Source organism: Hyaena hyaena, unplaced genomic scaffold, assembly GCF_003009895.1.
Source record: "Hyaena hyaena isolate Hyena2069 unplaced genomic scaffold, ASM300989v1 scaffold_899, whole genome shotgun sequence".
NCBI lineage: Eukaryota > Metazoa > Chordata > Mammalia > Carnivora > Hyaenidae > Hyaena > Hyaena hyaena.
The window spans coordinates 318,838-330,934 of NW_024081530.1; the positions used below are offsets into that span (position 1 = coordinate 318,838).

The 12,097-nt window shown below is 40.4% G+C and overlaps 1 protein-coding gene across 4 annotated transcripts in view; it reads right to left on the reverse strand.

Annotated features, from left to right (window-relative positions):
- NRP1 (neuropilin 1) overlaps nucleotides 1-12,097 on the reverse strand; it is a 138,449-nt gene that overhangs the window by 20,952 nt on the left and 105,400 nt on the right. For 2 of the 4 annotated variants that reach the window (XM_039220536.1, XM_039220535.1), the window contains exons 9-11: nucleotides 9,481-9,812; nucleotides 4,631-4,775; nucleotides 1,545-1,628 (exon numbers count right to left, since the gene is read on the reverse strand). In XM_039220536.1, coding sequence (XP_039076467.1) covers nucleotides 1,545-1,628; nucleotides 4,631-4,775; nucleotides 9,481-9,812 — 561 coding nt within the window. Of the gene's footprint in view, nucleotides 1-1,523; nucleotides 1,629-4,630; nucleotides 4,776-9,480; nucleotides 9,813-12,097 lie in introns of all 4 variants that reach the window. The other 2 variants (XM_039220533.1, XM_039220532.1) reach the window with 1 other exon arrangement.

The window sequence follows — 12,097 nt, forward strand, 5'->3', positions numbered from 1 at the left end:
GTTGTTCTGATATGAGAAGTAAATCTGAGGCTTTGTTTCTAATCAATATTAACTGACCACTTTAGGGTTTATAAAGAAAAGAAACTTTTCCACAAGAGGGCAATTGAAAGGGTATACTGTGATGACTACAGTCGTTCCTTTTTATGAGGAATTTCACTACGGATGTGTGACAGAGTCCACAAAGAGCCTGAGGTCTGTGGCAGGGTGTTTACAAGCAATCCTGGGAAGGTTCCACAGGACCTGGTTCATAGAATGGTACTCTGTTCTTAACATCAGCTGTAGGGTTTTCAGCTTGAACTTGACATCTCACAAAGAAAATGCCTCTACATTAATTAATTTTTGTGGCTTTTGGCTACTTACACACAAGATTTGTTTTCAAAAGCCCATAGTAACATTTATTGGCCCTATGACTGTAAGCGATTAGCCTAGAAATTTGGAGCGAGACAGCCTTAGGAGCTGGGATTTAAATGTAAACCCAGCTCATGGTACTACATCTCTGAGCTACATTTCACCTCTTATTCTATCTGAGTGCTGAGCTCTCTTGCTCCTTCAGAGGAGAGCTTTTGAAGTAATTGGAAATGTACTGTGGGACATTTCCTTCCAGATTTTTATATTAATGCATTAGCCAATAACATGGCACTATTATGAAGTTACATGGTAACACCTTCAGTTTTGCCCATGGAAATTAATTATGTGAGCTCTCTGAGTCCCCTCTGGCTAAAAATACAGACCTGCATCCAAGGGCTCATGTTTAATCTAAAATGAGAGTCAGATGCTCTACGAAACTGCATTTGACCCAGGTGGTGATAAAGGCCCCGCAGTGCCTTTGGCAACAATAGGGTGAAAATCCTACTGCCTTGGCCAATTTCCAAGTGGTACAATCCCATTTCCCCACTTGTCTAATATTTCCTCTGCTATTCCAAGTAGGAGAGAAGGTCACTTTGTAGCTCTTAGGGTTTTAGAATGTTGTGGAATAATACTCTAAATTAATTAGTGAGGTATTTGGCACACACTGGCCCTGATACATTTGCTAGCTGTAGCTGATGTGAAATAAGAAGTAATTCTGCCTTTGTAAGTTTTAATGTAAAATGATTTACAAAACCCTACCTTAAAAGCTGCATTTCAAATATAAGCCTAATTTCATCAATTAGTTGGGTGGAGGTTCCTCTCAAAACATTTTTCCCTTGTAAGAAAATGCAAATAAACATTCTAAAGTGTGTGGTTATGTAGGTAGTGCACGTGTTATGGGGGTGGGAGTTTGAAGATGACGATGAGTTTAGCACATTTTGCCATGGAGAAATTCTTATTGAATTAAGAAAATCCTAGCCTCTGGCCCTGGAAATGGCTAAAATAATTGTGTTGAATGGCAGTGGCGGACGGCAAGAGGAAAGGAAGCAAGCACTCCGGTGGATGATGGCTGCCACCGTGAGGAGCGGCACAAACATGAATAGACACACACTAGCCAGTCTCCACTATAACATGACTGAAATGGCACAGCAATGGGATGAAGATGGTTTCTGCACCTGTGAGCTGGAAGTCATCACCTGTTCCGCTGTGGCAGTTGGCCTGGTCATCATCACACTCGTCCACCAGGTTCCCATTGGGAGTGGTCGGTCCAGCTGTAGGTGCTGAAACAAGATCCAAGGATTACTACCTCACACCTCTGAAATGTATTTGCAGAATTCTGGGTATTGAATCTGCTAACACCTTTGCAGAAAACTCTAATCTGTGGTAAGAAGGCGAGGAGCATGGTTCGCCTCCCTTTCAGGAGCTAAATCTACTTGGATTTGGCAGAATGCATTGGGGACTGCTTTGTTTTGGTGTTTGATCCATATCTACTCAGTAGAGTTGGCCGCCTTAGCATTTTATACATTGTTATCTGCATAAACATCCTTTTCTGAAAAGTGCTTGAATTCTCACTGGCTGTTTATTCATGACCCTGGAATTGAGAACTTTGATGACAGATTTTCTGCTTCAACTGTTTTTCCTTTCGTTCTCAATGGGCTAGAGAACTTGCCTGTCATGAATTCTTTTACTTTCTTCGTATTAGCTAAACTTGCTAGGTTTGTATTAGAACTTTTCCCCAAAAGGAAGTCTCAAGATACACTTTTAGTACAATGTTGTTCTTTTAAAAAAAATTGTTGTGAGTGACTCCATTTCCCTTTTCATAAGCTTCTCAACTCGTGATCCCCTCTCCAGAGCAGGTGTTTGAGAGGAGCTGTCTTGGATGTCCTGGGGTCATTTTCCCTTAACTCCAGGAAGATTGCATTCCACTGTGGGCAGATATTCCTGTATCTTTGAGTTTGTAGTTGAAAGGTAGCCCACATTAATCAAAGACTGCTTTTGAAGTTCTTTAAATTTAGTTTTGTCTATTATTTTTCAGCCTGTTACTCATTCTTGCAATCTGTTTAATATTTTACAGGTTTTGGCATTACATTTCACTTTACAAGGCTTGAGATAACGTATGGCTCTCTCGATGTCTGAGAACCAGACAAGATACTGGGAACAGGGGCCATTTCTCTAATAGCTGCTGGCCATGTGTCTGGGAATGTGTTGGTAACCACTTCTTTCTCAGTAAAAAATTGATACTCTTTCTTATTGTCCTTAATTACTGAGCAGAGTTATGACATATATAGAAATGTAGCTAGGGGCGCCTGGGTGGCTGAGTCGGTTAATTGTCCAATTCTTGATTTCAGCTCAGATCATGGACTTACGAGATCAAGCCCTGCATCCAGCTTTTAGCTGACAGTGCGGACTCTGTTTGGGATTTTTTTTCTGACCTCTTTCAAAAATAAATAAATAAACATAAGAAAGAAAGAAAGAAAGAAAGAAAGAAAGAAAGAAAGAAAGAAAGAAAGAAAGAAAGAAAGAAAAGTAGCTAGTTTCCACTTCCTCAACTGCCCAGAGGTATCTCCCGTGGCACAGTCATGAAGCACATATTTAATAGAGCCTGTTAATCATTTTAAGGAAGAAAAAAAAACCCCACTCCCTTTCACTAATTTTTTTTGACACTAATTGTGTCAAAAAATTTTGACATTACTTTCCCCGGATGTTGGTTTCTCTTATAGCTCAGGGCAACTTCCTCACTTTTGTGAGTGCTTGGGAACATCTGCGGCAAATCTCTTCACCAACGATTTGTACCTCTCACTACAGAGTTGACACTGGCAAACTGCCACCAGCCTCAGTCTTTTCAACCATCCATTCATTCCACCTCTTAAATCAGTGTTGCTTTCCAGAATCCAGGCTAACAACCTGTATCATGGCAGCAGACTCCCTTTTCCAGATGAACACATTTCCCAGTAAATGGAATGAGCATGTCTGCAGTGGGTTCAATCTGCCCATCCCTTTTTGTTTCTTGGTATCTTTGCCAAAGCCCTGGCACACAGTCATTCTTAGTCTGTGTTGATAGTGACTGGATAATTCAGAGGTCTGAGACATGACTACAGATATGGAAACAACTACACAATAAAGAATGGGAGATAATGGCCTTGCTTTAAAATAAATACATACAAAAGTAGCTATGAATTATTCACTAGTATGGTGATTTATAGCTTCAGATTCTTTAATGCATAAGAAAAGTTTTATGATGTTTAATGTGCTCAAGAATGTAATTATATTTGGGTAGCTCAAAACACAAATAATTTTGAAACCACAAGAAGGTGATATTAAAAAGCATTCTTTGAAACAACCATGAGCATATGCTCAATTGATTAACATCTGGGTACCAACAATAGCCATTCTTTGAGCTAACCTAGAGAAAGACCTTTATGGGGATAGAAAAGTTGGCTATTCATTTATGCCCAAATCGAAGGCAGATGGGAATTCTAATGCACAAAAGCATTAGATGGTACAATAAACAACTATCATACAATTTTTCAAACATTCCTTGTATTTATTATGTGATTAAAAATGCAGAGGTAAGTGTGGTTCTACGGTCAGTGTGAGCTGAATTTGTCTTTGAGATGACTTTCATATGATAAGTATATGCAGTAACATCTCAAACAGACCTCACTGTATATTAATACATATTATCTCATGTAAAGTTTTGTTTCTCTGCAGCAGCCTCAGCAGTTCATTCAAGGTAATGTTGGTGGTTCGGTCTGTCAAACACTGCTTCCCACTCATATAAGATGGTGATCAACACTGCAGACAGAAAGTTGAATGGGACACAGACGGCTAAACAACACTAAATAGTCAAAGGAATTGGTGGTTGTCAGGGATTGAGGTGAAACTGCTTAATGGGTGGGGGTTTTGCTTTGGAACTAGATAAAAGGTGGTGGTTGCAAAAAGAACTGAATATACTAAATGCCACTGAATTGTTTACTTAAAAATGGTGAATTTTATGTTATAAAAATTTCACCTCAGAAATACTATTTTTTTAAAAAAGTCAAAGGAGGCAACCCAAAGGATCTGAGGAGAGTTCTGTAAACAACCGATACAAATAGTGGGATTCTGAAGGCATTGTTTGGTGGAATGTGCTAGAACATTGAGCCTCACCGACTGGCAGGCACAAGGTAGGATGACCCAGGGGAAAAAGCTGGCAGTTGTCAGCCGTACCATCAGGGGCATAAATGCATGAAGAAAGAGATTAAAAAGTGGGAAACTAGAAGGGACTCTGGACACTAATTACCTTCCACTTCACAGCCTAGCAGCTCCATCCTCAGCCCCAGTCCTCCATGAGTGGCTCTCTCAGGGTAGATCCTGATGAATCGTGTGGAAAGAGGTGGAAAAGTCCGTAGCTCGGGTGTATCATAGTTGTTGTTTCCCTCAAAAGACTAAAGTAGGAGAAACACCATTATCAATAAAACCTCTCTTTCGGTAAAGGAATCCCTCCTTCAGGAATCTTAATCGAGCAGAGAAACAGACCCCATTCCACCACCTCATAAATAGCTGACATTTCTTTCATAAATGAGAAAGGGAAAAAAACAACTAAAGCTTCTCTAAGAAGTGACAGATGTCATTTCTCAGAAACTTCAGAGTATACACTGAGGCTATACCAGAAGCTGAAGATTTAATGAGACACATTTTCAATGCTACGCTGATGTGCCTGCGAGAAGTGACACTTCTACCACTTCCGTGAAGTGGAGGAAGAAAACTCAGGAAGAAAAGCTGCCATTTTTCAGAGCTGGGATAGACACCACATTTTCAGTGATAACTCCTGGTACATTCTCTTAAAGGAGCGGGTCCTAGTTTTGCTGAAACCTATAGAAGAGGGAGTGATTAAATTTTTGAGTAGGAGATATTAAATTTAATGTAGTGCAAGTGCTATTTAGTCAGGAACTGGGGTTATTCCAACTCATTGAAATTGCTATTTACTTAAGCAGAACCACCAGTTGGAGTCATTTGTAGATAAAAGAGCCTCTCATCTCAGGAAAGTAACAAGGGTCCTGACTATTTGAGTGAGGCGCTGATGCCTAGCTGAACTGCAGTGTGAATGGGCTCCTTTTTTGAAGTGCATTCCTGACTTCAAGTCACTGTGGCATTCTTCAGGGGCCAGGCCACCCATTGCCACTGCTTCTACTTGATTATTTTATTTCCTTTTTTACATTGACAGGAAGGTCAAAATCCTTGAGTGGAATCATAAGAAAATGGAACAATAACTTTTCCAAGAAATAGATAAGCCGTCTTATATCCTCTTCTCCCAACATTATTCTTTAATCCTGTACAGAATGGGAGGTGGGGAGGGAGATTAGAAAAATCAAGTTGCCTTATTGTGAATGTCTCATTATACACGAAACATTGCATCACGTGTACTGGTGCAAGGCATTGTTCTAAGTTCTTAAAATATATTAATTCATGTAATCCTCAAGACTACTCCTTTAGGTAGGTTCTATCATTATCCTCAGTTGACAGGTGAGGCACAGAGAGGTCAAGTAATTTGCCCAAGGCCATAGGTACAGTGTCAGAGCCAGGATTCAAATCTAGGCAGTCTTAACTGGTGCCCTTCATCATACTGCTATGATGCCTCTGCTCTTAGAAATAATCCAGCCTATTTCACTAAATTCAGGAAACTGAGGTTTATAACCAAGGCCACATACTTAGTTTCCTTAATTTTCTTTAAACGTATTGCAATTTGGGGGCACCTGGGTGGCTTAGTCGGTTGAGCATCCGACTTTCGCTTAGGTCATGATCTCGTGGTTGGTGGGTTCGAGCCCCGCGTCGGGCTCTGTGCTGACTGACAGCTCGGAGCCTGGAGCCTATTTTCAGAGTCTGTATCTCCCTCTCTCTCTGACCCTCCCCTGCTCATGCTGTCTCTCTCTCTCCTAGAAATAAATAAATAAATAAAAATATAAACGTATTGCAGTTTGGGCTACAGACTGGCAGATCAGATTGAGTGGATGGCCAGCCCAGGCCATGTCAGTCAGGAGCAGGGACCTTACCCAACTGCTGGATCAAGATGTCATAAACCAGCAAGAGATATGATCATTCAGTGGTGGAAATATCAGGGCTAAAAGGGGCACACATGTAAGTGAAAATGGACAGACTGGGTTGACTATGATATGACCAGAGGCTCTCTGAGTTCTATAAGTAAATTAATTGGTCTTGTCCAATCCAGAAAAGCCTCCAGAAATCTAAAGGACAAGGTTAACATAGAATCCCTTCTCCACCTAAAGTTGTCTTCTCTTATTTTCAAGAGTAAAATCACTATCAGGGTTCTGCACTCTTGATAGAACACAGTTGCTTCCAGTAATTAAGAATCTGACGTATATTGTTGTTAGGCCCAATTAAGTGTCATCAGTGAGATATAATTATAATGCAAACAACATTACTACACATGCCTGTTCTATGTTAACATATCTCCAACAATCATAAGAGAAAAGCACTTATAGCTATGGAATCCTGGCTCTTCTTCTAATTTTAACCTGAGTAAAGAATTAGGACAATGTAGAAACATTATGAAAGCTGTCCGTGATGGGCTGGGAAGAATATTAGCAGCGAAGAACCATATGGAAATGGGCTAACTCGGCTAACATAAGATTGTTTATGAAGTATCTTTGTGTCCTGTTATTCATCATGGTTTACAAGAAGAGGGCTTTGAGTATGTAGATCTCCTCTCTGTTCCTGAGAAGTCTAGTCAGTTCAAAGACTCTGATATACCTTGTCCATCATGCACTACATGAGGGTAGGAAGTGAGGAGCAGGATATAGAGGATTTTATATCTATCAAAGTACTGTTTTATTCATAAAGCCCAGTACTCATTCTACTATTACATAAAAGATACTTGACATCCTAAGCAGGTGACCCTCATTTGTAATTTTAAATAGAGCATGCTTTAAAATATCATTATATAATTTAGCAATATGCACCGCACCTAAACTGAAGGATTTACCCGTGTCTTTTTGCATTTTAAAGATTTTATTTAAGGAGAAGGACATGCTAGGAATGGTAGATTAGGCTCTATGTAAATAATTTAGAGGCTTTTGTGGTTTTAAATATCACAGGAGGATGATAATGATGGATAAAATCATATTTTAGGAGAAAAAACTCACATACTCACGAATGGAGTTTTTGTTAAGATTGAAAACTGTGTGCTGGCTTCTGGTGGAATACTATCCACAATGTACTACAGTAGAGTGATAGCTTTAGATTTAATTGCAGACTCGATGAGGCATCTTCGCCAAAGCATATGGTAATTTGTTTTCTTTCTCTACTAGAACCCTCATGTTGAAGAACATGTCACACAACAGCACCAGCTCCAGGACGCTGCTGATGTACAGCATACTCACACTTTGTGACAAAGTCAGGAGGCTCACAACTCCTCTGAAAAGACTGGCTCTTAAGGGGAACTCTGGTTTCTGATGTTTATTTTACTTTTTCTTTTATCAAAACAAGAGGGGCAGGCATAAAAAAGGGGAAAGGAAATGAACACAAGAAGGAAAGTAGCTGCACGGAGATTAAAAAAACCAACAACACTGGAAATGTTTTAGAAACCACAAGTTAAGTAGGGGCTAAGTGGGAGAAAGATTCTTACATTTCCGACAGCATCATCACTGTCAGTGGCCCGCCACACTGGTGCTGACCACGGCCTTGGGGGACAGCAACCTGTGGAGGACAGGTGGTCCCTGCAGAGCCCTGCATCTGGACAAAGGAGGATCTGGCTGTGTCATTTGGCTTTCGTTTCCTGCCTGCAATGCCCTTGGCCTGAGTCACTATATTCAAGCCACATCCCCACACTTGCTTAGAGTGGGAGCAAGGATAACCTTCCTTCCAATGGGCTAAATTTTTTTCACGAAAGGAGCAAAGTAGAGATGCAAAGGCTGGGATGGAAAGCCAGTTGTGTTGGGGGTGAGAAGTGCCATCAGCTGAGTACCATTCCTGCAGTGCACACAGAATTGATGGTCTATGGGTTGTTGCTTATTCACACTCAAACCAGCCATCATCAGGTCTAGTGGGTGTTGTGTGCTCAGGAAATGCAAATCAGTTTGACCACCAGCCTAAGTAAAACATAATCCCTAAAGAATTGGTTTGGTTAAAAAAAAAATGAGACCACATGTTATGGTGAATGTTGGAATATCTTCCTTATCACTGGATCAAGAGCCAATTGTATTTTAAAAGGTTCCAATGGATAAAAAAAACATACTCGAGCATTACTCAAAAAAGCCAAAAGGCAGAAGCAATGAAAGTGTCCATAGGTGGATGAATGGATACACAAAATGTGGTACATGCATACAACAGAGTATCATTCAGCTTTAAAAAGAAATGGAATCCTGTTGCTCCAAGTTGAGGACTCTGTGCTGAGTAAAGTAAGCCAGTCACAAAAGAACAAATATTGTATAATTCCACTTAAAAGAGGCTCCTGGAGGAGTCAAATTCATAGAGACAGAAAGTGGAATGGTGGTCGCCAGGAGCTGGTGTGTTAGGAAATGGAGTTATTGCAGGGTGGGTACAGAGTCTCAGATTTGCAAGGTGAGGAAGTTCTGGAGATTGGTTGCACAATAGGAATGTACTGAACACCACTGAACGGTATATCTGAAAAGGGTAAGATGGTAAATTTTATGTTATGTGTATGTCACTATAAGCCAACAAAAAAACACAGCAACACCCCCCCAAAAAAAAACTATTTAAATGGGGGATGGGTGAGAGAAGGGGAAAGGGATGGGGGGCGGGCAGTGGCTAACATTAAAATCTGCTAAGAGATTCCGAGTTTCTGCAGGGTTGCTCTGTCAGTCCCCAGGTCCCCAGCCTCTGGGCCACTCCGTCTCCTGAGTATTGAGCTTTCTGCTCTTCCTCAAGGAAGGAAAGGCAACCAGCGATGGAATTCTTTTCTGTGTTGATCTCAGACACCACTTTTAACATCTCATTCCTGTTTTCCCTGGAATGGGGGTCCTATGGACAGCATCACACACTTCCACTGAAATAATGGCTTAAAAGAAATACAAAGTTGTACTTCCTCAGGAAAATGCTGGAGATCCTCAATTTAAGTCAATGATATGAGAAAAGACTTCCTCCCCAGAAGCCACTCCCGTCCCTGGACCTCACCTTAGCCTTGCGCTTGCTGTCATCCATGATCATTTTCCAGTCTGAGCCATTGTTGCTGTACCCGATCTTGAATTTCCTCATGAATACCTTGTTTTCCCGGTGCTTCCCCCCTTGAATGATGATGCCCCTCACAATCTTCTCTTCCCCCAGGTCCACTTGGAGCCACTCATTTATGTATGGGTGGGGAGCAGGTGGCAGTGCCCAGCCAGAGCGACTGGTGACCAGGCGAATATTTTCAGGCATCCAGTTTCTGTCCCCTTGGTTTGATGCTGTTATTTGGGAGTCAGAGATAAGTCCAGACACCATACCCAACATGCCAGAGCAAGGATAATCTAGAGGGAAGAATGAAATAGATGATGTAGAATAATTTCCTACAAGTCTCTATGCTTAGAAAGAGAATACCACAGATTGAATAGGAACATTGTACCCATTCATATACATTTTTAAGTCTCTGGGTCATTTGACATTAAACCAGAGCTCTCCCTCTCTCAAACTTTTCTTCTAGACTTTCAGAACTCTCTCCCATATTCACATTCTAAGAAGGAAACTCATCCGTGAGGATATACATTTCCCCATTTTTGAGTTCTTCCAAACTTAATGTCAAAGTACTGATGTTCTGGTGCCTCTGGTATCCAGCACTTAGCCCTAGATTCAGTACAGGCCCTGTCCAACAGAGGTTCAGTTTATGATGGGTTAGTGATAGGAAATCAGTAATTCCAGCCACAGGAGGCTGTCCTGCCCACCCCTGTTCTAATTGCTTTAGGAACTTTCCACATGAAAATCCCACTGTCATTTCAAACGTACAGTGTCTCAACCCAAATGGTCCTTTTCCCCGTGATACTGAATCCCTTTATCTAACTCTGTGTTTTAAACAATGGAACCACCAACCAGCTTCTGCTACTAAATTCTGTCATGGCTTAGGGTCCTCATTTCCTTTGGCATTATTCTGGTCTGCACCCTCCTGGTCAGCGTGCTAAATGGTCTGGTTGGCTTGTTAGACACCAGTTATGAATCTATACCACCCATAACTGCCAATTCACTTTCCATAAAAATTTTTTGCAATATCATTCTTAAGCTCAAAAATTAAGCTCAAAAACATTGCTAAGTAAAACAAGCCAGATGCAAAAGGACAAATATTGTATGATTCCATCGATGTGGGGTATGTAGAGGAGTCCAATATACAAAGAGAAGAAGTAGAATGGTGGCCACAGGAGCTAGTGGGAAGCAGGAATGAGGAGGTCGTATTTAATGGGTACAGAGTTTCAGTTTGGGATCATGAAAAGCTCTGAAGATGGAGTGTGGTGATGGTTGTACAATATGTGATTGTACTTCACAGAACTGAACTGTACAATTAAAATGGCCAAAATTATAAATTTTACATTATGATTATTTACCACAATAATAAAAGACAGAGAGCTTTAAAAAATTTCCATGGGTCTCCATTATTTATAGAACCATATAAAAAGTCTCTATTCAGCCTTTAAAATCTTCATTTTGGCTTCATTCTGTTTATCTAGTTTTATTTCCTCTTACTGACAGCATATTTCAGTGAATCCATCTTCTCGTATACCCTAGATACAATCTTCATCATTGTCTTTGCTCAAAATGTTCCTGCTGCCCTTATCCTCCTGTTGACAGAGGTAAATTCCACTGAAACTTTAAAACCCAGCTTAAGACTCTTCATGAAAACTTCTCAAGCTATTCTAGCCTTTATTCCAAACTCTCCCTTGTCAGAAATATGATTGCATGTGCAGGAAGCAGCACAGTTTAGCACTAAAGTGTTCTCTCCATGCTTTAAGATTGATAATCTTGCATCCATAGCTAGATTATAAATTCCTCAAACAACGAACAGCGTCAGATTTTTTTATATCTTCTGTATCAGCCCAAGTAGCTTCTGAGAATCAGGAGAGCATCAATCATTGATTAATTGATTGGTCTCTTAATAACAAATCATTCAATTATTCTCCTTTCAAAACTGTATACCTACATCAAGGACATGCATAAGAATGATAACCTATTTTTCTTTGAAACAACTCAATTCTGCATAATATAATTAAAATTTAGCTTAAAAAATAAAGTCATCCTAAATGAGAGGACATGCAATTAGTGAGATTAGGCTGTGGCCATGTTATCAGCTGGCCCTTAAGAATTAATTGCTTAGATACTTTCCAATGAGTTGTACATTTCAGGTCATGTCATTTCTTTATCCAAGCATTCAGTCCTGGCTCAGAATTATGTATGTAATGTCAACCACACCAGCCTGTCTTCCAGTCTTCTACACTGCAGCCTTGAAAGTCTCTCCACATTTACCCCTTTTGCTATAGGCAAGTGGAATAAAATGCTTCCTTATAGGAATGGGATGGAGGGAAGCTTTCTTTCATTCTGTTCCCTCCACTAATAAGTCCCCATTATCTTGCACTTTCCACTACCTAAATCACTACAAATCTCGAGCTGTTTCTGAATGCTGCCATTTTCCCAATCTTTCCAACTAGGCGCAGTTTTCTTTGTACGAGACTCTTCATTAGCACTTTACGTGCATTTCTCTATATTGATGACTTTATTCAGCTCCTTGGATCACTGCTACTTGCCTCACCAGATTTTAAGTCTTTGAGGACAT